Source organism: Vanacampus margaritifer, chromosome 8 (genome assembly GCF_051991255.1).
Source record: "Vanacampus margaritifer isolate UIUO_Vmar chromosome 8, RoL_Vmar_1.0, whole genome shotgun sequence".
NCBI classification, from domain to species: Eukaryota; Metazoa; Chordata; class Actinopteri; order Syngnathiformes; family Syngnathidae; genus Vanacampus; species Vanacampus margaritifer.
In genome coordinates this window covers 17,276,576-17,301,049 of record NC_135439.1, presented here as the reverse complement: position 1 = coordinate 17,301,049, position 24,474 = coordinate 17,276,576, and the positions used below count along the sequence as shown (strand labels likewise).

The window sequence follows — 24,474 nt, the reverse complement described above, 5'->3', positions numbered from 1 at the left end:
TTATGGAAGGTAATAATCGAAATTGTAATTGAATTTCGATTAATTGCACAGCCCTAGTCATACATATAAAACAGATAATAAAGAAATCCGCCGATGATAATCGACACGCCACATTGGTCCATTTGTTGTGGTTGTTGCTCAAGTTGTGCCCTGTTCTGCTCTGTAAGACTTCTGTATATTTGAAGCTTCAAATATAAAGAAACCCAAAAGACAAATTTTTTTCCAGACCGTTTTATCATCTCGTCTAACTGCTGAAAATTCCACAACATTCCCCAAAATGTTAAATCAAAGTTTTTTTGTTGCATTTTTAAAACATGACTTTTACTGGTTGTCTTTGAAGCAGAGATAAATAAAATTCAGCTTCATGGTGCTTTACACAATGTTTCAATTTATTTGTACATGTTATACATATAAAAGGATTTAAAAGTATATTTGTATACGGTAAGTTAACTTTGCAAACAATTATTGGCTTAATTATCGGTTGTCGACATCGGCACTTTCTAAATTATTGGTTTATCGTATCGGTTGAAAATAGCATTATCGTGCATCTCTACTGAAAACCTATAATCCTTTTTTGGGGTTGTCACATTAAAATGGCGGAGAATCATTTCTTTAACTATGCCATAAGGCATCAGAGTGAACCAGTAACTGAATGGGGTCCAAGTTCAAGCTCCCATAAAAGGTATGTGTCAATGCCACTGAAGTGTCCTGGGGCATTTTAGGCAGTGTAGCTTCATAGTCAACAAGCTGAGCTTTGACCCTCTTGAGTGGGACCGCAAGAAGACCGATGTATCCTTTGGGTATTGACATATTGTATGAGAACAATGTTAGCGCTCTGTTGAAGACAACCCCCACCATTGAAATCCATTTGAGTGTAGTAGAAAACAGAACCATGTCGGAGGTCGTTAATTGGGCTGAAAGAGAATTGACAACAATGCAGCCATGCCTTCTCATGTATCTGCTATTTTATGCCACCTTCTGGAAGCCTTCAGATACAACTTGCTTTCAGCTGTGTAAAGTCAAATTACGGTAATATGTTGAGCCGAACATTTTGAAAAAAAATTATCCAAATGCGATACGAAATTGATTGATTTCATTTTTAAGGTTTGACTTTAACAACTGGTGTATTAAGTCTTAAGTCTTAATGTCTAGATACTGTTAGATATTATAACATTTTTAATACTTCATTTCATTTATTAACCATTGTTATACATTGTTAACATTTTAATTCTTTATATTAACCTTGTCGAAATGTTTTGTGGACGTGGATAGCAGGTGGTGTTGATCTCGGTATAATTTGACTTTAAGCTGGGACATATTATTTAGTCTAAAAATTCCTTCTCAGCGTTTTGTGCGAAAACACATTTAGTCCTTGAACAGAATCTGTCTCGAACATACGCCCACACCTGACTCTGTTTTCGCCATCGCTCATGGAAAAGTACCCAGAGAGTATGTTTTGTCTACAAATGAAAGAGAGGCGGTCGGTTTTAACTATAAGAAGCCATTTTACACGCGGAAGAGACACATTCGACACTCTGAATTCCACCTGTTAAGTGATGAATTGGAGACTGTTACGATGTCCAGAGATCTCTGTTAGATTAAATTCATTTTTGCAAAGGTGTTTTTTCTTACATTAAATCTGTCTTCAAGTTTTGGAACACGCAAAGAGGACAAATAATTGTATTCCTCTTTCAATACATATTAATTTTAATACAAATTATCTGTTCATAGCTGCTGGCCCTCCACCTTAAATGCGGTTCTAACCAGACTTCTGTGAAAAGTCTTCTTCTTCTTCGGATTTCCTGAGTGCATTTCACGTTAACGTTTAGCATGCTTAGTGACTCCACATTCCCCTTTTGGTGAAAGCACTATTTGGTGGTAAGGTAGTTTATTTGTCTAGTCCACGGGTACGAGAGGATCTGCACCACACAGCTCGTTGCTACTGCATATGGACTTCCATGCTGCCGCAGAGCAAGTCAGCGACTTTGTCCCAATGCCCACCTTTAACCCCTAACCCCTCATTCATTATAGTCGCGTGCTATATAGTAGCCTAATATATATAGTGCCCTCATTCTGTTTGGCAATTCGGACAGCCAGCTCACTACTTGCTCCTCGTCGCATATCACGTGACCACTATACCTGTCATGACGAACCGGCGCATAGATCTCCGAATATTGTGAATAAATATATTTTAAAACTGTATTTTGTTTCCTTTCTTGTACACATTTACAACTAAAATGAATAACTTCTGTAGTATACAGTTAATATATTGGTTTGATTCTTGCGCTGTCTCTCATTTTCTTACTCGCAATGCATTGTGGTCTATATCGATCGGTTGAGGAACCACCAATGTTCACTACTTTTCAGAGTGCATATAATTTTGATTACATTTTTTTTTCTTTTGTACATTTGGAAACACCTAAAAATGGCAAGACCCCTTAGTAGTGCACTAAATGGGGAGAGATGGACACATTCAGACATAGCCAGAATTCTCAAGCAACCGCAAAAGAAAATACTTCCAGGTGAATGGGTGACAGCGTGAGTCCGTGACGTAAACGTGTCACTTTTTGTTCTAACCATTTCGGAATGTGTGTGCGTCCACTGTGGCATGCCACTGATTTGTGATCTTGAGGGATAGGAGCCGTTTAAAAAAAAAAAAGGAAGCTTTGATGATCTTGAAATGTCATTGTCTGAGATCGCAATTTCGGTCCCAAAATGATATATCGCTTAGCACTAAAACCTTTACAATTTAAGATTAGCAAGAGGAAGGTAACTATGAAATTGTATTAGTATTGTGAGTATTTTCCTTGTCTCATGAAAACGCCCACTTAGTTTTAGAGTTGCACTGTGTGAACATTTGTGATGTGGACACTAAACTAAGAAGAAAAAACTTATGGCAGATCCCTCATGTTAATCAAAATGTATCATGACTGACAACAAAGTCATACAGCCCATCAATACTTACAACATATTTTGCATTAAATAATATATAAATTCCATTTTTAGATGAATCCATTGGCACATAAAGGTACATACATACCAGACTCTTCATCCTGCTCAGGTGAAGGAGAAAGTTTTTTCCACCACGATCTGAATTTCAGCAGTCTCTTTATCTCACCGTCTTCAAACAAATCAGCTCTGCAACAACAACAAATATTTCAGCAGAAAGACAAGAGGTGCAGCAAAGACAAAAGTTTGGATGTTTGTTTTTGCTAAACTTACAGGTAATGATCAGGGGAAAAGGCCAAAGCCTCCGCATCCAGCCGCGCTTGCCTCCTCTCAGCTATTGTAGCTACGTCTGGGTTTTTTACATCAATCACATCACTGAGTTCTTCCTGTCAGAACACAAGGCAACAAACAAACTTAAAATGGCATTACTAATTTAAAATCAATATCAAAAATCAGTTTAGAATGATCTGTGTATCCATTTGTCTTACCTGTAATCTGGCAAACACTCCAGACCTCTTATTGCCAAAGCCGTATTTTTGCATGCCACTTAGCTCCTCTTCGGATCTCTCAACGTAAACTTCCTGCTCAACCTGCCAGTCAAAATCCTCCTCATCTTCTGCTTCATCATTGCCCCCGCTTTCACTGCAATCTTAAAAAAAAAAAAAAAAAAAAAAGAGTGTCAAGCACTGATTGCAACATGAGTCATAGCTATCTATTTTTTACTCACAATTACATGTAAATGATTGATGACTACCAATAATGCATTAGTGTGACTTACCTGGGCTGATTTCCTCTAATAGAGGCTTTGCTGAGCGGGACCCTCTGGGAGCGAGGAGACTTGTCAACATCTGGAGGCCTTCAAAGTGCTCTCCGGCAGTTTCTTTAGGGATCTGCACAGTGAAGACACCTGCAGATGCACAGCTGTTTATTTGTGGTATATGAACAAAGTGGGGAAAAAAGTACGATATTCTATACAATGAATGTGTATGACTTAATGTGCCATTGTTGCAAAATAACTGTTGCTCGTTATAAATCTGCACAAGAACACTCAGAGATTTATTAGCAGGTGTTACAGGATTATTTTGACACAGCATGTCAACTAGGGCCATGCTGCTGAGTGCTGACAGACAGCCAATGTGGTGTAAGCGTCAATGATGCAGATGTCTCCAGTGTTTCCCACATCATTTTAATAATTGGGCGGGCCACCCAAGTAAACTGGCTACCACCTAAGTAGATTTGAAGAAAATTTAACAAAAACATATATACAGTGGTACCTCGGCTCACGGACGCTTCAGCTCACAAACTTTTCGCCTCACGAACATTAAATTCGCGAGCATTTTGTCTCGGCTGACAAACTAGTTTTCGGCGGACGAACCAAATCTCGCGACACGAGAAATCACGAGAATCTGACGCACGCTCACGGCGTCCCAGTACGTCGCCCCCTTTGTTTGAGTGCGGACGTGGTTTGTGTTCGGTAGACATTTTGGAGTACTTTTGGAGTGTACTTTTGCTACCATGGGATCGAAAAAGACCCCACATAAGGCTAGTGTTAAGCCTAAGAAGACATTGAAAAAAATTACGGTCGAGCAGAAGAAGGAGATCATCGACAAACACGAACGAGGTGCGCGTTTGTATGACTTAGCGTCCCAGTACCAGTACGCTAAGTCTACCAACAGGTGTCAATTAAGAGGTTTTTAGTCAGCAACAAGGATAAAGAGTCTCCTAAGAAGCAAAGAAGAGAAGCCACACCGGAGGACTCTCCTTCCAAACAGTAACTCCTTCCCTCCCTCCTCCTCCCACTCCATTCCATCAAGCCTTCAACTACTGTACCATCACAAAGGCAAGCTGCAAGTTTTGCAAATAAAAACACTTTATTATACAGTACAGTGTATTTCTTTAATTACAATACAATAGCACATTTATTATACATAAAATAAGGTATATTTTGTGTAGTTTTAAGGCTTTTTTAGTAGAAAATTGTGTTTTATGGGGACCTTGGAACGGATTATTCTCATTTCAATGGTTTCCTATGGGAAATACTTGTTTAGAAGACAAACTTTTCGGCTCACATACTCTCTGTGGGAACCAATTAAGTTCGTGAGCCAAGGTACCACTGTATTCAAAAAAAAAAAAAAAGAAACATGTCGCGACCAGATATACTGCATGTAACATTAGTTTGCCGTCTGGGTACACCCACCCGAGTTCACCCACCCAAGTAGATTTCAAATCTATGGAAAATACTGGTCTCCATTAGGACAACTTCATTATAACTGATTATAAAAAAAAGTCAAAGACAATTCAAAGTGCCTACATGACTGTAGAGACCGAAAATATGACACCAACAATCATGCTTAACGTTCTCATTAATATATTTAAAACAAGATTCCACAAGCCCAACTGCCAATGTCATGAAATATTACAGCTAGACACTGTGCAGTTTGTAGTGGCGCATAACAAATTATGTCAGTGGCCTTTTAAAAATGGGATGAAAAAGCATAATCGTTTGTGTTGATTTGGCTTGCTTGATTGACCGAAGTGGACACTAAAAAAGGCCATAGGGAACAGTCACTGACTATGAGTAGCGACAAGACTCAGCGTCTTGCACTTGCAAATAGAGATAGCTAGATAGATAGATAGATAGATAGATAGATTAAATGCTACTTTCATTCGAACTGAAGAAAAAAGTGCTACACAAAATTAGAGCAGCCTAATATTTCTTTCCCCTCCTGTTCAATGCTTTTACATATATTGTATGCTGCGTAGGATGACTCGGTGGTAAAAATAGGTCAGCAAAACCTTGGTTCTGTAAATATTCCAATAGAACATGCTAGTATTACTCACTAGAACTGAGCTTTTCCGCCAGTTATGTTATTACATACCTTTATCAATGTCGAATGTAGCCTTTTCTCTTCCATCTTCCACTACCCTTCCTGGAAGTGTTAACCTAAAAACAAAATGACGTGGTTAACCTGTAATTCTTCTTTTGCTAATATATGATGCGGAGAAAGGTAATGACTTTTTAATTACATTTAACTAATCCAAATGTTTCATCATCAGATGTGCACAGTAATATGTTTAAGAATGACAACAAACTACTCACCTAAGAAAGTAGGGTTTGGCGTAGAATTTAACCTCTGTTCCTTCAATGTAGAGGTCAAACTCTGACGTTCTGGTGTAGGGAACACGTGCCGAGAGGATAAGGTACTCTGGATCCTGACTCAAGTCAAACGCGGGCGTTATCATTGTGAATATTTTTAGTGTGATAAAGACCTGCAAGGACAAGAAGAAAGCTTTCAACACCGGCTGGAGACCTGCTGACTACAGTGCGCCCCTGTGTGGTTCACTCTATTAAACATTGTGCTTGTTATGTCTTCTAAACTTCCGCCAGAAAATAACGTAAGGATCGTGGTTATATTTAGTTGTATTTACTATAGAATTAAATTATACATTAATTGAGATTAAAGATTGTTGTCAAGCATTTCATAAATACGCGTTAAGCACATTACGCCACTTGGACCAACATTATACTGTATTTTGAACATATATCAATGGTTTACACACATACATGCACACCGAATTCAAGGAATACCCTGAAAATTAATATGAGTTAAACGATGTGTCGATAAGTTTACGTTTTTTCTAACTATCTGCTTGGCAAACAAGACGAGACCGTTTTTCAATGGGAGTTTTGTTTACCCTGACCACGTTCATGGCAGTGTAAGGAGTCTTCCGCACACACCAGCTAAAACACGAATGATTACTACATTGCTAACATATATTTTTATTCCGCACAATATCTGTACCTAGTTTTAGAAACTTGGTGAATTGCCGTTAACGTATAATACTGGTAACAGTGAAAACAGGACTGTGCACTCACCAGAAACAAACCTTACACAGACAGCCCCGATGAAGCAGCCATGTTTTACCGTAATGGACCGTGTAAACGTTCAGTAAAGTACCATATTTACTCGTTTTGGTTGTATGATATTCTTGTATTTAGCTGACTGGTATTTTGTCGTTTAGCTTTATACGTTCGTGTTTTTTGTTGGCTTTATAGCTCAATCCTTAATGCAGTCGTTCTTTATTCATCCCTTTTGAGTGGTGTGTGTATGCAAAATAAAAATAAATAAATAAAATCGTACTGCAACTCCATGCCTTCTAAAAATAGTTGCGTAAGTCATTTTCACCCTTATTATTCAGGAAACAAAGAATTTAACCATTTGCATCATGACAAGATGATTTCGGCAAAAAAATAAGAATAATGTTGCACAAAAAACGTAGGCAATTATTTTAAGAGGGTGATGAAATACTCTCTTTACACGGTGAAAACAAACAACGTTATTGTATTGTTTTTTTCCTGTGGCTAGCATGCAAACCAGGCAGATTGTTACAGTAGTTAAACAAAATGTCATCACATTTTGAAATCAAAATAATACTTACAAATCAAATTACAATGTTCCAAAATGAGTAGTTAGAATCATTTATGCATTTGTATAGGAGTGCTTTAAAATTGTGTTTATCTCTTGATTGTCTTACTTATTATTTAAAAATAATAATAATAATAATTACTTGTATGTGAAAATTGCCCATCTTTTGAAAAATTATTGATGCGGGATTACTCCATTATTTACGGTAAAGATGGAAAGACCACGCCCCCGCTCTGTAACCCTCAATGGGCTGTGAGAAAGTCCTCTTGGCTCTCTCCATCATCATCATCTTCATCAGGAGCAGAATTCCAAGCGAGGATTCGCAACAAAATGTCAACTCTGGCTACTCTTCCTCAACCGCAGACAACATGAGCAGGGTCCCGTGTGCTCCTTCCCCCCGGAACAAGTATCTTTCGCCATGCGGATCCACTGCAAAGTAGTTGTGATCGCCGTGTGTTTCGGAGTTTTCCTACTTTTCTACTTTTGGGGAGGCAATGTCGCCGACGGTCCGCTACTGAAAGAAGTTGCGGTGGAGGGGAGCAGGAACTCTTCTCCGTCGTCGGTCAAGCGCGATCGCGATGTTGCTTCAAAATTGGCAAGAAAATCTCCCACAGTGCCCGGGGTGCGTGCGGATGATCTCCGCAAGAGACGAAACAACGGGAAAGTGACTAAGCGAGTGGGCAACGTCAATGCAAAAAGGTGAGAGCAGATTTTCTTTCGCAGAACGATCCCGCCTTCCACGTTTGCATGTGGGCACACACAAAAGCATCGATTAATTTCATTCAAATGGAAGGGTTAGGTATGTCCCACTACTAGCACATACTGTAAGCAGTCATATACTGCTTGCTTTACTGTGTCTTGAATCCCACTGTTGTAATCAAATGTCTGACGCGAATGGAGTGGAACACGATTAATAAGTGGAGGACCTGACACGTTCGCAGAGGGCACGGCGATGACCTCGAAGAAGCCCTGCTCAAATCACATTTGAGCTTTTATTTAAATCCACCCTGGCAGGGAAACACACACCAAATGCCCTCAACACTGCTATTGTCAATATTTTGCAAAAATTGTAATCATTACTTTCATTTTGTTTCAGTATATAAAAAAAAGAAAGTTAAAACAAATAAAATACTTATATCAATTATATACTTAAGTTAATACTCTTTATATCTTTAAGATATTTGAATAAATATGTTTAATATTGTTCATATCTTTTAATTGTAATTTTGCACACCTGCTTTGCCTTGTGCCATTGTTAAAGAATCGGTCTGTCTATTTAGCATACCTTGATTGAACCTGCACAATCTTGTAAATCTACAAAAGCTGCACTGAAAAACGATTGATGTCTAAACAAGAATGACCAGTGGTGCGCAAGTTGGGTGACCGACACGGCGAGGACCCCAACCATCCAACTGAGGGCCAGCATTAATGAAGCAGTTTCAAACGATAGGAAGAAGCATCAGTCTCAGACAGAAGGGCATAGAGCCCACTGGATGGCACCCCACCCCCACTACAAAAATTCTATGGGCAATCCGGATAAAAAAAGAGTATACATTATCACAGGCACACCTGCACTCGTGATATATAAGATAAGAGCAGTACAGTATATACAAAAAACAAGCCAGCTGGCTATTACACTAACAAACATATTGTTACATGTCCAGTCAAAATAAATAAACAAAATAATAATAATAATTTAAAAAAAAAATGTCAATGCATCCATGTCATCAGATTGTGCAGATGTACATTGAGTTGTAGTTTTACTTATAGGCTATTCAAGAAAACTAACCTGGATATGAGAGTGCTGTGTTGTCAGCGGTAAAAATAGAGGAAACCACTCTGCATCCGCTCAGAATTTGTCCATTTGAGCAGTTCAAGGGTGGAGTCATTGAATTATACCTCTCATAGCTCCACCACCCACAGCCCCTTACTGTATATAGCAGCTATAGGCTCCTTAAAAGCCTGCAGTCCTACTTTGCCATCAGGCAATATGTATTCTCCTCCAAAGCCAGACTGCGGGTTGGAGACACTGCTGGTGAGATAAAAGCCATCAAGGCGTTTCACTGAGAAAGGACCTTTGTGTCCGCCCAGAAGCCACACTCCTCCATGTGTGCTCGCCACTGATAAGGGAAATGGGGTGGAGGAGGTGTCATTTAGTACTGAGGAAAAATAAGTGAAAAGGTTTGGAAAATACATAAGAATGAATTCTGTGGTTGAGGGACACACACAGAACACTGAATCAAAGGAGCCCAAATCTTTATTGTGTTATTATAGGCTGACTTGATCATAAAAATCATACTTTCAAATTATTTTCCAAGAATAAGCATCCGGGGTTCTTTAAGGGGTTATAATTATAGGTTGACAGGGAAACACATCAAAAGCTTTTGGCTGTTCTATTTTCAAATTAGTGTGTGTTTTTCTGATTTCCATTTCATCTTTAAAAGTGAGCAGGCCTGTTTCCTGGCAATGTGCTCAATCGACAAACATCCCTGTTTTTTCAAGTCCTATCATTTCCTCTTCACACATCACACTGCTTCCGCTGGCTAAAAACACTGAGTGTAGCCCCAGCTGTCCAGCCAGGCTCAATACATTATATGTCTCTAGTCATCAATCACAATCACTCAGTTTATGAAAAAGCAAAAGAAAAACTTCGGCTTCAACAAATTTCTAATCGACTCTGCATCATTTTGCCAATGCAAATGCTCACTCTGTTGTGGGAGTCCTGAGATTTTAGACAGCTGGTCTCACAAATTGAGCAGGTATTGTTTTTGTGCAGGAATAATCGCAGGCATTTACAAGGCGACCTCGGTTTGTGATTATGACAGTTTTGTAAGTAGAGCGTCAGCGACAACATAACCCGACTTTGTACTTAGTCAGAATACGCCGCGGCTAACGGTGTAGTAAAGTCGTAACCGGAGTAAATATTTGTGCGATAAAGGCTTCATACCTATAGTGTCTTTAATTTACCTAGAATGCACATTTGTTTAAAAGCTGGAGTCATTTTTCATAGAGAAGCTCATAAAGGAACGTCGTAAACCTCAATCAAGATTTAAACTTAGAACCTCTTAGAAATGCTAACATTCTACTGCATGAGACATTTATCTCATGTAAAAAATAATAGTTTAAACTTCAGATACTGTACCTTTGCATAGAGTGAAGTATTGAAATGTAAAGCTAGAGGTAAATATTTAGTCATTTATCACAGTTTTTGGACCAAAACTTAAAAAAAAAAAAAATATATAGTGAAAAGCCCTCTTAATTTATTAGATTAGTGCATAAACACAGCATAACAAATTAATGCAATGTGAAACCAATATTACCTTTTTACACAGAACTTTAGCTATGTATGGGTTATTTATTATGTTCTATGTCTTGATCTTTATGACAAGAGTAGCTGTTGCAAATTCATAAGTGTAATGATGTTTTTGTATACGTTCACTTTAGTTTTGTTTTCTGACAAGATTTAGCAGAAACATTTTCTAGCTTGCCATGCCAGCTTGTAGTTATTGTTATTATTATAGTTATGGTGGGATGTTTAGTTAAACAGTCACAACAGTGCAGAGAGAAGTTCGAACTAACCCAAACAATAGTGTTGTTGAACATTGCACAACCACATCCAAGTATTTTAAAAAATAAAGGGGGAGGAGGAGGCAATCTTGCAACGCTTTCTGGCATTCGTAATTTTGTTGGAGTGGAGTCTTCACAAAGTCTTGAGACCACATCTAATTTGACCTACAGGAGATTAAAGCAACACTAAGGAACTTTCAGTTTATGTTGATTATGGCGGCACCATATGGACAAAAGCGGTAATGTTATGCCTGAAGGAAGATAATTTTAGCTCAAATTGACTTCTGTCTTTGTAATAAATGGAGGAAGGGGGAAATGGCGTGTGCCAAGTCGGCACATTTTGTAATTTTTTGGTGTGGCAGTGTTCCTACCATCCTCAAAGTTGCTTAGTGCCAGTAAAAACGATACAGACCCCGTTAGGCCATGGCAAATGTACCATTCAACTACTTTTAAGTCGATCTTTCATCAAAAGAGTTATGAAAATATTTTATTAAGTTTGAAAAGTTCCTTAGTGCTACTTACTCACTTATTTTATTACTTACTAATCTTCACACTTTCAGTGATTGTTTATGTGTGTCCAAACAAAAACCCTACTGAATGTGGATGATATTTGATTATATAATGGCAGATGATACTGGGGGAGAAAAAAACCCCCTCTGTGAAACGAAACCCACTGTAACAAATATCAACATTCTTACCGGAAGTGCCGGGAGTTGGGCACATAGTCGTTTCTCAATGGCAGCTGTCAGTAATAAGTTGGATACTGGTACATGACAGTACTTTGTTGTTTGACTTTGAACATATCTTGAAAGAGCAAGCTTTTTTTCTAAAAAAAAATTCATTGTGCCCGGTGTGAAACATTGGCTGTGCTGACTTGAGGCAGACCAGTTGTGTGCTTGCTGGCAGGCTTTGAATTCATTCCTTTTGTTCCTCTGCTGAGGTTGTTGACAACTTCCAGATGTTAGGAACTATGCCATGAAACAAACCGTCATGTGTAGTTGGTTAATGAAACTCGCCAGAAAATAATAGTTTTGGGGGGGGTTATTTTTGTATTTGGTTTAGTATTTATTATTCAGTTTTAAGCATGGATATTCAAGGTAGTTTGTTGCTTGACCTTGTGCAACATCTTTTTCTGATTTTTGACAGATCGGGCGGAAATCATCTTGGTGGAGAATAGAAATGTTTTTGTTCAGGCTTGTCAAGGCATCAGCAGTGTGAAAGATGTATTTCCCAACTCCTTCGCATTAATCCTAAACTGCATTTTGCATTTCATCATTGTGCCTCATGCATACAAAATGGTTTCACGCTTGGAGGCTACCCTTTTCTTTTATAATCTCATTTTTGGCTTTTTGGTTTTGAAGTAATGATCTAGAATGTTGTCTTGAAAACATTCTAATACAGATGACTTTAAATTGGTTTTAAAAATTATTTTCACATATCAGTGGGAATGAGACCTTTAACATGTGTTTTTCTTCCAATTAACTAAAATTAAGTATAATTATTTTTTTAATATAGGAAAGCTTAACAACATATCTTTATTTCAAAGTAGTGAAATGAAACAATGTTTTTGTAGTTAGGGGCGGGGTGGCCATCGGGAATTTTGGACAGCCGGTACATTTAATTCCACATTGAATCACATTTGATTTAATTTATTTAGTGATGATGAGTAGCCCTTCACTCATCAGTACATGTTAGCTCTCTCAGACCATCGGCTTCATGCATAATGGAGAATCCGGATACTTTTTATGGAAGATTTTTCTCTCTCTGTGCAACAGGGAAGTTTGATATAGTCCCTCTGTGGATATTTATACTTTGATAGTTATTGGATAAAGCAGTCAGACAGAACAAGGTTTAAGAGGGGAAAGAGGAAGACAGAAAATACAGAAAAACGCGCAATTCCCCCCCCCCCCCCACACACACACACACACACAAACAAGACAGAACAATGGCAGTATAAAATAGTATGCGACAATCAAGATGTTACATAGGAGGAGTCGGGTTCTTTCTGTCTATATTATGTTGAGTACTAGGTAGTGCTACATTCACCCTTTGAGGAAGGAATACAATGAGTAACACTTGAGATAGGGCAGAGCAGGGTAGGACAGGATTGGGCAGTTGTGGTCAAGCCAGGTATCTATCGTATGGTGGTAATTGGAGGTGGGGAAAAAAACGATATTGCAATATATTGTTGCAATAAATATATTTATACACTGGCTGCAGTATTGACTTTTTTATGACACCCCTTACCAAAAAGTAGTATACTTTAAGTACATAATACAGAGTATAGTTAAGTATACTTTAATTTTATTTTCAAGTATACTTATTCTTGTACTAAAAGTAAACTTTAAATAAACTCTTTGGGACTAAATTGGCCCATTTTAGTACATTAATAAGTATACTTAAGCATACTTTCAAGTATACTTTTAGTACACTATTAGGTATACTTAAAGTATACTTATGTCCACAGCAAAAAGCCCAGTGGTGAAGTGGGATCAAGCCGGCAATCCCAGTGACTTTTGTGATCCTTTTCTGTCACCGTCAGTACTTGATCTTTCCTGTTCTGTTTGTGGGGGCGCTAATCCCTAAATGGCGGTAAAGTAGGCAGAAGCAGTGGTAAAGAACTTGTGTCTAGACACTATTGGCGAAGAAAAGTCTGCAAGTTTCCACTGTCACTCACATACTGAATATCATGATTGACGTGATAAATCGTTGAGAATATTTCAGACAATATATTGAATATAGGCTATATCGTGTATCGTGATAGTATTGCTATCGTGGACCACATATCGTCACAGTATCGAACTCGTATCGCCCCACCCCTAGTGGAAATGGCTATCCGGAGCCTAAACAACTGTAGAAACTGTACTCGAATGAGAGGACAGTCTACAAAGTTAACAACATCATAAAGGTTTTTGGCTTCACCCATCCCAGAGGGAAGTGTGAGCCAGGGCGTCCACCCTGGACCTCACCTGCACTCCCTCCCCTAATCCACCCTGTTACATCTCTCTAGAAAAGCGCTATATAAATCTGATGCATTATTATCATTATTATTATTATTTATTCGTGTATTTTTAGCAAAACAGGACGGGCTGTGGGCAGGCGCACCCGCGTAGAGGAATTCATGCACTTGGCCATGGTGACTTGTGGAAACCGTCTAGAGGAGACCTTGACTCTTGTCAAATCAGCCGTCCTGTTCAGCCTAAAGAAGATCAAGGTTCACATTTTTGCTGAGGACATCTTGATCCCACAGTTTAAAGAAAAGGTAGGCTGCCACTGGCACCAGCTGTTACTTAAATAAATGTTTATCGCTATTTGACTGTGATTTGAATTTGGCTTGGCAAAAAAACGTTGACAAAAATAAGAGGGGAAAAGTAGCTACGGCTTACAAGCCTTGCAGGGAGCTAACGTTCACCCCGATCGGTAATATATATGACATCAAGATCAGAGCATTTTTAACTATGCGTTCAGAGCCCCTAATAATGACGCAATACCCTTTTATCTCAGCACTTTGGTGTAATCTATCACCTGACACCCAGCTGTGCTCCAGCACTGTGCTTCACTTCAAAGTCACCTTTAGAGAGGAGCAAGAACGGATTCTCTACTCACACTAATAGTGACAAAGGTTTTGGGACACACCTCTCTATAATTTAATCAATGGCTGCTTTGACCCAGTTTTGCCCTCTAAACATCAAAGCAGTAAATTAGCTTTAAATATTTCGGACAATTATGTGCCTTTAATTTTGTAGGGCCAATTAGGTTTTAGGTACACAAACAATGCATGGTTTGATGGATTTCATGTGGACAAATTTGAGCCCTGATTTCATCCAAATCAGTGACATCTGACCTCTTAAATGTTTGTTTTTTTAATGAACAGACAAAAATTCCTGCAGACAGACTCCAAAATCCCCATCAACCATGAATAGAAGGGGTTCACTATAGTTGGTGGAGCTGTTCTAGCTCATGATATGGAGCTTAGCGCTCTAAAATTGTTCCATGACAAACTATGACTTAATCGACCTTGCTCTATGCACTGGACCGGGCACGATCCTGCTGGGGGAGAAAAGGGTCTTCAGGGTGTTCAGACAAATGAAAAAAAGACAATTTTGAAAAGTCTCAGTTGGCTAAAGAATTAAGATTCAAAGGGAACCAGTTCATTAGCTGATAAATTAATTATGGGACTGCTTGCGAAGCAAAGCAGCACATATTACTAGCCTAGAAAATCAGGTTTATTATGGGACTGCTGCGTAGCAAAGCTACTGCTTGCGAAGCAAAGCAGGCACATATTATTATCCTAAAGAAAATCGGGTTTATTATTTCTGATAAATTTTATTATATTATCTTCCACAGATTATTCCGCAAAAAAGTCGGCCCGTACTGTAGATCGCACCGGCACGAATGAGGTATCAAACGATGCGGCTCGATCTGACTCGCTGCGGCATTACTTTTCTTGGAATTACCAGTTGCCATGGCGACGCAATTCCCCAAAAAGTCCCCAAAAAAGTCCTATTGGAATGAATGGGAAACCGAAAATAATCAAATCAAATCAAGCACCTTCTTCCAAGACACGCTGCGCGTGCATACGTTGACCGGCAGATATGAATTTTAGCTAATTTTGTTGGAATTTTTTTCATCTTTATCTCAGTGTCGAAATTTTTTTTAAGGAATGTATGCTCTCCCCTCTGTGCGGGTTCAAAGACAGTGAGCGAAATGGGGAAAAATAGCCTTTTAGCATTGGTGTGTATTGCGTCGGCTTGAGTGGAGCAATTAGCCTTTGAGTGGCGGGAACCAAAAAATCTATTTCCAAAAGTTTCACTTCGACTCGTCACCATGGCCTCAATCTTTGCTCACTAGACATCAAATTTGCACATTTTGTAGTCACAAGGGTCTTCTTTCAGACAAACCCACTTTTATTTGGCTAAGGTGTCATTTAGTACCTTTTTTTTTCACTTTAAGCGAGGAGAAGTCGGACATTCTCGCCTATCTTTTCCATGTTAATTTGGTCGGCTTTTTCTCTTAATTTTTTAAAAATCAAATTTTCAAACTGCTCTAATTTGGTCATTTTTCATCTGATTAAAAAAATGAGAACATGCTCGCGTTTCCCAAACCCTTGCCGTTCTAACGAACGGAATCTGCATCTTCAACCGTTAGGTCGTGAGAGGCTTTTGTTCGAGTTGTGCGTTTCTCATACAAATCAGTTAAATGTGTATGCGTGAATGTGCATGTTTCTTAAAACGACAGTCAGATACTTTTAGTTGATTATGGTTAACTTCCACATTTCTTGACCGATTCCAATCGTTTAAATTTTATACTGTTCAGCTCATTTCAATTTTTTTAAATACATTTTCAAAAAAAAACACAACATTATTTTTATTTTTTTTAATGAAATGGAATTAATTGACTGCTATTTAAATAGTGCTTCTTTTTTTCTTTTTTTACAAGTGCTACTACTAAAAGTCCTACTACTACTACTACTACTACTACTATTGCTACAAGTACTACATGCGTCTTTCCATCTTGCAAGAGTCAGCAGTCCCATTCAAAATTTCTGCGGAAATTTTTCTAGTTATGTATATAGTTTGATGGACCAAACTGTTAAATTGTTAATTATAGTTGACAGGGCACTTTATATTGTCACAAAAAAATGTGTAAAGGACATAAATTTACCAAGATGTTGCATCTCTTCCAGTTTAGCCAGTGGCCTGGATTTGTCACGGCCAAGTTGAAGTATAACCTATACCCAATCACTTTCTCAGTGGGGAACGCGGATGAATGGAAGAAGCTCTTCAAGCCATGTGCCGCTCAGAGACTCTTTCTTCCTGTAAGCATACAACACATATTTCAGTTTTTTTATTAATCCGTTCAGAATGTGATTCAGATCACAATAACTAAATGGTCTTTTAATGTACACCCCCACCCCAACCTCTTCCCTCTAAAATTTATTGTGTGATTTATTGATGAGTTTGCACCTTGTCTACAGAGTAAAAAAAAAAAGTAACTTTAAATGAACAGTCTCATGGGGCTGTATTCAGTCATTTCATCAAGTGGAAAACCGCGCAGTGTATTGATTTTCCCTTTTAGCTGGTGTTCATTGAAATACCAACACCATGGCATAATGAATATATGGCAGGACAGACAAATCCATAACTCTTTTTCTCTTCCTACAAACGAGTCAATACTGTATGACCATCATCCACTTAATCGGGAAAGCCTAATCATGGATGTTATTGGCTTTTGAATGATTTGTTTGAGAGAGAAAAAATCACGTTCTCAGTCCTTTGAAAGCACGATAAGAATAAGTAAGCCTTTAGAAAACTAGGGAGGTTTATGTTTAAATTTGGCAAATAATCAATTTCCTATTTTACTGGAAAGGCACAATTTTGTTGACCTAATTTGGTCCTAGCTGTTGGCTAGGACCACGGATTTATATGTAAATGGAGTAATAATGCCGCAGACTTACCATAGTGATAAATGAAACCACCGGCGGCCATCTTATTTTACCAGTCGGTAAGCTCGCCTAACTTGAATACATTGATTTCTTTGCTGTGTTGTCACGTTATTTACTGTCTCTCTACGGTGAAAATGCCACAATTATGCGTGGCATACAGCTGTACCAATAAGTCTATAAGAGAAGTGTGATATACACATTTCATAGCTAAAAATATGATTATTAATTTTCTCTTACTGTATACTATATTATGTTGCTGTGTTTTTTTTTTTACTTGCTAAAAAATAATGACCAAATCGCGACAAACCCCCAATCCCGCCCCTGTTTCAATACTAACTGCCAACAAGCTGTATATGTCTAATCTGTATGTATACCGTATAGTTTATATAGTAGTCTTCTCGCGAAATGGGAGGAGCAAGATGGCCGCCCTGTGACTTCAACGGCTTGCACAAGGCGTGTATGGGCTATCGATTATCCAGTCATAAATTCCGATCAGTACAGGGCTCCGGGTGGGCCAGTGGTTACCGTTACTTGTCTTCGGTGCAGGTTGGCGTAAGTTCGCTTCCGCGCCTGGGAGACCATCTATGTATGAGAGTGCACCAAAAAATATATATATAATTCAGCTCTGTACTGTTGGAGGTGCTGCTATCTAGTGGTGAACACTTGTTACAAGTTAAAACATCACAGCTACACTAAGAATTTTTTATAAAAAATTAAAAAAAAATCAAGGACCAATACAAATATCAATTCAGACAGTCCAGACGAATATGGCTCATCAAGATCTTACTTATTTCGGCTCATTCAGGTTGCCATTTGCATTATGCACTTTAGCACACGATGTTGGTTCATGAATCATGATCATGAATTTTTGCTCACTGTAATTATCCCGCAGGTCATCCTCAAGGATGTAGACTCATTGCTGTACGTGGACACTGATGTGCTGTTCTTGCGACCTATGGATGATATCTGGAGAATGCTGAAGTCCTTCAACAGCACCCAGCTGGCAGCAATGGCTCCGGAGCACGAGATCCCCAAGATTGGCTGGTACAGCCGCTTTGCACGTCATCCTTTCTACGGCATCTCAGGGGTCAACTCGGGGGTCATGCTGATGAATCTCACAAGGATCCGCAGCACATTGTTTAAGGTTAGACCGAAGTATTGTCAATTGTTTGCTCTCTTAATACAGAAAGCTTACAGTGAGCTGTAATTTTACTTTTGCATTCTTAATGTTATTTTGTTTAGCTCAAGTGGTAGGCTCAGAGCTGTGCGAGTGTGGGTCTGGCTAAAGCTTTGTGATTACCATTCAAGCATCACAAACGTGTTCCCTCAGAACTCAATTTAGCTGCTCTTCAATTTCCTGCTGGAAGCTAGAATGCTAATGCACTCCTTTGATGATTTGTTTTGTGGTCAAAAGCAGCTCCTCATTTGTGCGCGACTGGACTGTGTTGATATTTCAGAACAGCATGATTGCCGGTGGCCTATCCTGGGAGGACCTTTTGCACCCACTTTATCAGAAGTACAAGAACCACATCACATGGGGCGATCAGGATCTCCTCAACATTATCTTCCACTACAATCCAGGTACAGTCACAAACATACAGTAATTATACAGTATGTCATGTAATGAAAACTAAACAAAACTTAGTTCCTGCCACAAAAACAAAGATCTTTGAAGATCTTTGAACAAAGAAGATGTCATACTTCCTTGCAGCTCTTCCAACTCCAAAATTATGAAAAGAGGAAGAAAACCAGTCAGGAAAGCTGACAGCAACATTGAAGGAGATGAAGGAATTTCTTACAAGTACTGGTTGTTAAGTATATGTGACTTGTGTACTTTTTGAGACACAAGCCTTACAAGGAAAAACATCCATGGGGAAAATTTGGTATGACGAAACCAAGGTTGAATTTTTTGCCATAATTCCAAAATAAATGTTGGGCGCAAACACAACTGTGCTCATAATCAAAAGAACACCATACGTGCGGTGGCTGATCAGATCGCCGCTGCTGGATAGCAAAAAAAATTAAAGAGGAAAAAAAGGGACTGGAATTCCACAGGTTTACTTTATTAATTGAAAAAGTAGGCTCCTTGGTGCTACCAAGCATCACAACTAAACGTACAAGTCCACGGCATCAAATACTCTGACGGCAAACTGAAAAAAGTGCTGCATAGGAATAAGAAAAACAAGAAGGCGCCACCTGGTGGTGCGGTGCCATACTGTGAAATGTTACAATACCTACTGTGCAACATGGTGGTGTTAGCATCATGCTTTGGGGCAATTTTCCTTAAGCCAGAACAAAGTTAAAGGTTCCAGTTATTATCAATACAAAACCGTCGGGCTTCTGCCCGGAACCTGAAGATTAAGTGAAAGTTAATCTTTCAGTAGCGCACATCCAAAACAACAAACGAATGCCTTCACCAGAAGACGAGTAAGGTTTTGGAGTGGCCCACCCAGAAGCCAGGCCTGAGTCCGATCAAACAAACTGATTGACTCCTACCCAAGAAGATGCTGCAACAACTCATTAGTTTTAGGGTGTGCATATTTGTGTAACCAACATATTAAAAAAAAAATGTTTTTTTTATAAAATCTATTTTTCTGTTCAATGCATTTTATTTGAAGGTTGAATTATACATTGTTTGTGAATGGTAATGTACAGATATGTATTATAGTTTATACATGGTTAAATAAAAAAGTAAAAAAAAAAAAATATATATATATATATAAAAATACAGTGGAACCTCGGAGTTTGAACGTCTCGAAACTCGTACAATTCGGACTGCAACCCAAAAATCTTGAGTAAAAAATGTCTCGGAGTTTGAACACCCAAGCAAAGCAAGCTAAGCCGGGTAGCCTAGTGAAGCCGAACAATGCCGAATGCTCACGTTGCGGTAGTTGAGACGATGCACTGGTCATTTCCAGTCAGATCGTGAATACTCCCGGAGGTGCTCCATACTCGCGAGTGCATTTTGATTTTTCCATGACAATTTTCTTCGCCATGGGCCCAAAGAAAGACAACAGTGCCAGTGGCAGCAAAGAAAAACATACAGTGCTACGAACTACAGTGGAATTAGGAAGGAGATCATCTCGCAGTTGTAACTACCGCGACTACTTCTGTCAATACTGGCACGAGGACCCCAACCCCCCCCTTATCTGTTCAACAACGTGCCTGACGTTAAACAACGCACGCAAGGACCGCTTAGTAGTCTAACAATATGCCCAATGTAAAATATACTCAGCACTGAATCAAAGCTAGCATTAACATACAAACAACAAAAAGGTAAGGTATTTTTTTATTGTTTACATACCGTACAGGGTATAAATGTAAAAAACATAAATAGAAATTAAAATAGGAATTTTCTGTTTTTGAAGCTTGGGAACGAATTAATTGCATTTGCAATATTTGCTATGGGAAAATATTTTTTCGGAGGTTGAACAATTCGGACTTTCAACACTTCACAGGAACGAATTATGTTCAAACTCCGAGGTACCACTGTATATAGTTATCTCCCTTGACTCATTATGCTTCTGATTGCCCTCTATGTGTCATAAGGGTTTGTGACACCTCCTGTAGAGTATAATGTGGGTTTTTCTTTGCCTTTGGCAGAGTGCCTATTCATCTTCCCTTGCCAGTGGAACTATAGGCCTGATCACTGTATGTATGGGAGTAACTGCAAAGGAGCTGAAGAGGATGGCGTGTCCATCCTCCACGGCAACCGCGGAGTCTATCATGATGAGAAGCAGCCAGCCTTCAAAGTAGTTTATGATGGAATCCGTGATGTAAGTATCTTTGAGGATGTACGTTTTACCACTGGGACCCCAAATGCACCCACATGAATAACATAAACAGAATCAGTAATACCAGACTAGACTAGAGCTGAATCTTAACATTCAGCCCTTTGTAATTCAGATTTGTTTTATTGAAATGGGTTTGTAGTTGATGCAATTCAAATTTTTAGCTGAAATCTTCACCTACTTAGTTTTACTGTTGCCACACTTTCTAACTCATAGTTCAGTTGTATAAGTGGTAATCTTAACTAAACGAAGAGAAAGTAGGCTCGTCACAGTTATATCAAGGGTGTGTTCACGTTCTATAGCTACTCCTATAATTTGTTACCCAAGGTCTATTTTTACCAAGCAGTGGAAACACATTTACGCGTAACCTTAATTTAATACTGCTGTGAATAACATAATGAGGTAATTAAATTTCTTTGATCTGAGCTACTAAATATATACTACATGCCGTGATACAACTTCCTTCCACTCACATAAAAAAATCTGTTTGTGTGACTGCCGTGTTACGTCTTTCTACCCTGCTGAGATAAGACACTTGGAGTCTGGCAAGCGCATAATTACAATACCAATCCCATCATGCTGATGGAATCTGTAAATAACAAATTTGTTTGTGGTATTAATTAAAAAGAAACATCTTTGTAACGCACTGTGATGTTGTTGCAGTTCCCCTTTGATGACAACATGTTCCAGTCACTCTTCTATCCCATCCAGGCCAAATTCCTGGACACAGTCAACACCTTGTGTGGTCGGATACCCCAAGTATTCCTCAAGCAGATAGAAAAGACCATGAGGAAGGCGTTTGAGGAGAACGTAATCCGACATATCAAGCCACACAACTGACTGCCGGTGCAATTGACTTCCTGTTAATGTGATTATAGGACCGTGGACCACTTGGTAAAAGACTGTGCATCATGCCAGCCTACTTTTGAGTGAAATTGCGGCATGTACGAAAAGGAATAATATTTCCTAAAATGTTTATACGAGTGGTTCGTGGATGGTTGTGACCATTGTAATATTGTCATGTTCAGTACTCATGTCAGTGATGTGGTTATTATTACATGTGGCAAAATTATTTTTTCAAGAATTCATCTCAGTAATTACTACACCTGACTGTTGGGTACAAAGTTATTTTTCTCCTCATAAACTTGATTAAAAATCCATTCTAAAATAAGTCATTTTTTAAATTGGAAGGGGTTTACTGCTATGTAGGGAACTCTACAAATGTGAATGTTGTACTAAAACACATAACTTGAAAGCGGAGACTGTGGGATAGTTACCGTTTCACTTCTTTCACATTTCACTAAGCAGTGGTCCCTGCAGTTTATGCACCGGGCTATCATGCACGACTATTTTTCTACAGGTCAGAAGGGCATAGCAAAATAGAGATGCTAACACAGCGGGTGATGCTGTATTTTATGCAGAATTGGATGCCCTGAACTTGGGTTAGGGAAAGTGATACTGACAGCTTGTTCATTTTAGATATTTTGGTTGCCGTTGTTGCAAAAACACTACTTCACAAAGTTTGGATGCAGGAAATGGAAGCAGCGTTTTTAGTGGCCATTTCAGAACATTCTGCCCTGGCTTTCATCTAGAATGTTGATTATTTGAAGTTGTCTCAAACTGATTTTGGAAGTGAATGAATGTTTTAGGGTCATACGGTGTGAACATGTCAAAAAAAAAAATCACCGTGATTATTTTCTGTCGCCATGCAGCTACTTTAGCTGTTGACTAGAAAACAGTTGTCACTTTCTCCCATGAAATTTGAACTGCAACAGATCACAAAAGAAAGTGATGCGGAGGAAATAAGTGTTTCTTCAAAATAAAATTATTTTCAGATAAATGTAAATAAAACTACGGAAGCGTATTGCATTCACTTGGGGGAAAAAATGTCCTGTTTTTCTGACAATTTTTTGGGGGAGCTTTGTTTTTTTGGAGTAATTTTTTTCCTGTTTTAAAAAATATATATTTTTCTGAGTAATTTTTCCCTGTTTTATAAAATAGTTATTTTCTTGTTTTTCTAAGAAAAAAAAATCTGTTTTTCTGAACATTTTTTAAGGGGTTTTCCCTAGAGAACAAACCACAATACAGTATGTACATTCATTCCTTTAATTGAGAGCCAGTAAGTAAACATGACTATCTTATTGCATATGGAGGTATGCGGGAAAAAGTCCGCTTCCGCTATTAGCGAGTCTGCAACAAGTCACTTGAGTTCAGAGGTAAAAAAAAAATTTTTTTTAAAGTTACTCCGAAAAACAGAACACCAGCTCTATTTTTTGGAAAAACTTTTTTTTTCTGTTTTTTTGAATAATCTTCCCCCCCCCTTTTTTTTCTTTTTCTGAATAATCCCCAGTCCACCCCTCCCCCTCCTGTGTTCTGAGTAATTTTTCCTGTTTTTCTGAATAAAAAGATTTTCTGCCTGTTTTTCTGAATAATTTTTGACAGAATTTTTTCCCCCAGTAAAACAGAAAATAAAATAAAAAATACTCCCAAAAATTTGTCAGAAAAACAGGAGTTGTTTTTTTTCTTCAAGTGAATGCAATACGCTTCCGTATAAAACAGCACTTTCTAAAAATATACAGTATACTTTATGTACTGCATGGTACCAAATTATCTGAGGCCTAGAAATGGGTTTCACCCCTGTGGTTGGTGACTGCCCTAACCCTAGTATTAAACTACAGCACAAATGGAGATGTAGAGTTTTATGTTACATGTATTGAAATGCACTTTTATGATGTTTCAGCTAAGGACTGAGTAAGCAGTAGATCAGCATCCAGTGATTACAACAACTCCAGGGTGTGCAGATTTATCTTTTGTCTTAAGTCAGCTGGGATAGGCGACAGCCCCACTGAACAGGATAAGCGGTATTGAAATGGATGGCTTGATGCTACTGCACTCTGTTCAAATGGATCAAAATCAAAAGTGCACGTGTTTGAAAGAACTGCAGCAGAGGATATGCCATATGAATGTTGTCTGTCATGTTTACTCTCAACGAACAAAATTAACTCTTCAAATATTTGTCTTTGAAAGGGTTATCTTCATTTTATTTGTTGTACTGTACCTCACAGTTTATTGTGGTGTGATGGTAGCTTGTACAGTTATATTTAATCATTCAAACTCGTACCTGATCAAGGTTGGACAGCCGAAATGTGATTTTTTTTGTTGTTGTAATAAAACAATGCAATGGAATGCGAATCAGTTGTGATTTTTTTCTTCTTCTTTTGGAATGCAAGAATGGGGATTTTAGTTGAGACAATTTTAGTTAAATGAATCAATTTGTATTTAATATTTAAGTGCA

The 24,474-nt window shown here is 38.4% G+C and overlaps 2 protein-coding genes across 6 annotated transcripts in view; one reads left to right on the top strand and one right to left on the bottom strand.

Moving 5' to 3' along the window:
* The window catches only part of shq1 (SHQ1, H/ACA ribonucleoprotein assembly factor), a 37,909-nt gene extending 26,223 nt beyond the window's left edge, over positions 1-11,686 (bottom strand). The window contains exons 1-7 of one of the 4 annotated variants that reach the window (XM_077574066.1): positions 11,642-11,686; positions 6,050-6,219; positions 5,829-5,893; positions 3,728-3,856; positions 3,438-3,598; positions 3,223-3,335; positions 3,041-3,138 (exon numbers count right to left, since the gene is read on the bottom strand). In XM_077574066.1, coding sequence (XP_077430192.1) covers positions 3,041-3,138; positions 3,223-3,335; positions 3,438-3,598; positions 3,728-3,856; positions 5,829-5,893; positions 6,050-6,192 — 709 coding nt within the window. In that variant the 5' untranslated portion in view covers positions 6,193-6,219; positions 11,642-11,686. Of the gene's footprint in view, positions 1-3,040; positions 3,139-3,222; positions 3,336-3,437; positions 3,599-3,727; positions 3,857-5,828; positions 5,894-6,049; positions 6,220-6,752; positions 6,778-6,826; positions 6,874-9,165; positions 9,364-11,641 lie in introns of those variants that run through there. The other 3 variants (XM_077574065.1, XM_077574064.1, XM_077574067.1) reach the window with 3 other exon arrangements.
* On the top strand, positions 7,668-24,365 carry gxylt2 (glucoside xylosyltransferase 2). 2 transcript variants are annotated; one of them, XM_077574069.1, is made up of 7 exons: positions 7,668-8,075; positions 14,019-14,205; positions 16,630-16,761; positions 18,281-18,532; positions 18,846-18,969; positions 20,992-21,164; positions 21,891-24,365. In XM_077574069.1, the coding sequence occupies exons 1-7, from the start codon at positions 7,795-7,797 to the stop codon at positions 22,017-22,019; spliced, it is 1,278 nt and encodes a 425-aa protein (XP_077430195.1). In that variant the 5' UTR covers positions 7,668-7,794; the 3' UTR covers positions 22,020-24,365. The 2 variants fall into 2 exon arrangements, with proteins under 2 accessions (XP_077430195.1, XP_077430194.1); XM_077574068.1 differs by having other exon boundaries at positions 21,843-24,365.
* The last annotated feature ends 109 nt before the right edge of the window (positions 24,366-24,474 follow it).

Coding starts and splice junctions, on each gene's coding strand:
- gxylt2 (XM_077574068.1), top strand. CDS start 7,795: ATGCGGATCCACTGCAAAGTAGTTGTGATCGCCGTGTGTTTCGGAGTT. Junction 8,076..14,018: donor GGCAACGTCAATGCAAAAAG/GTGAGAGCAGAT, acceptor GTGTATTTTTAG/CAAAACAGGACGGGCTGTGG. Junction 21,165..21,842: donor TTTATGATGGAATCCGTGAT/GTAAGTATCTTT, acceptor ATGTTGTTGCAG/TTCCCCTTTGATGACAACAT.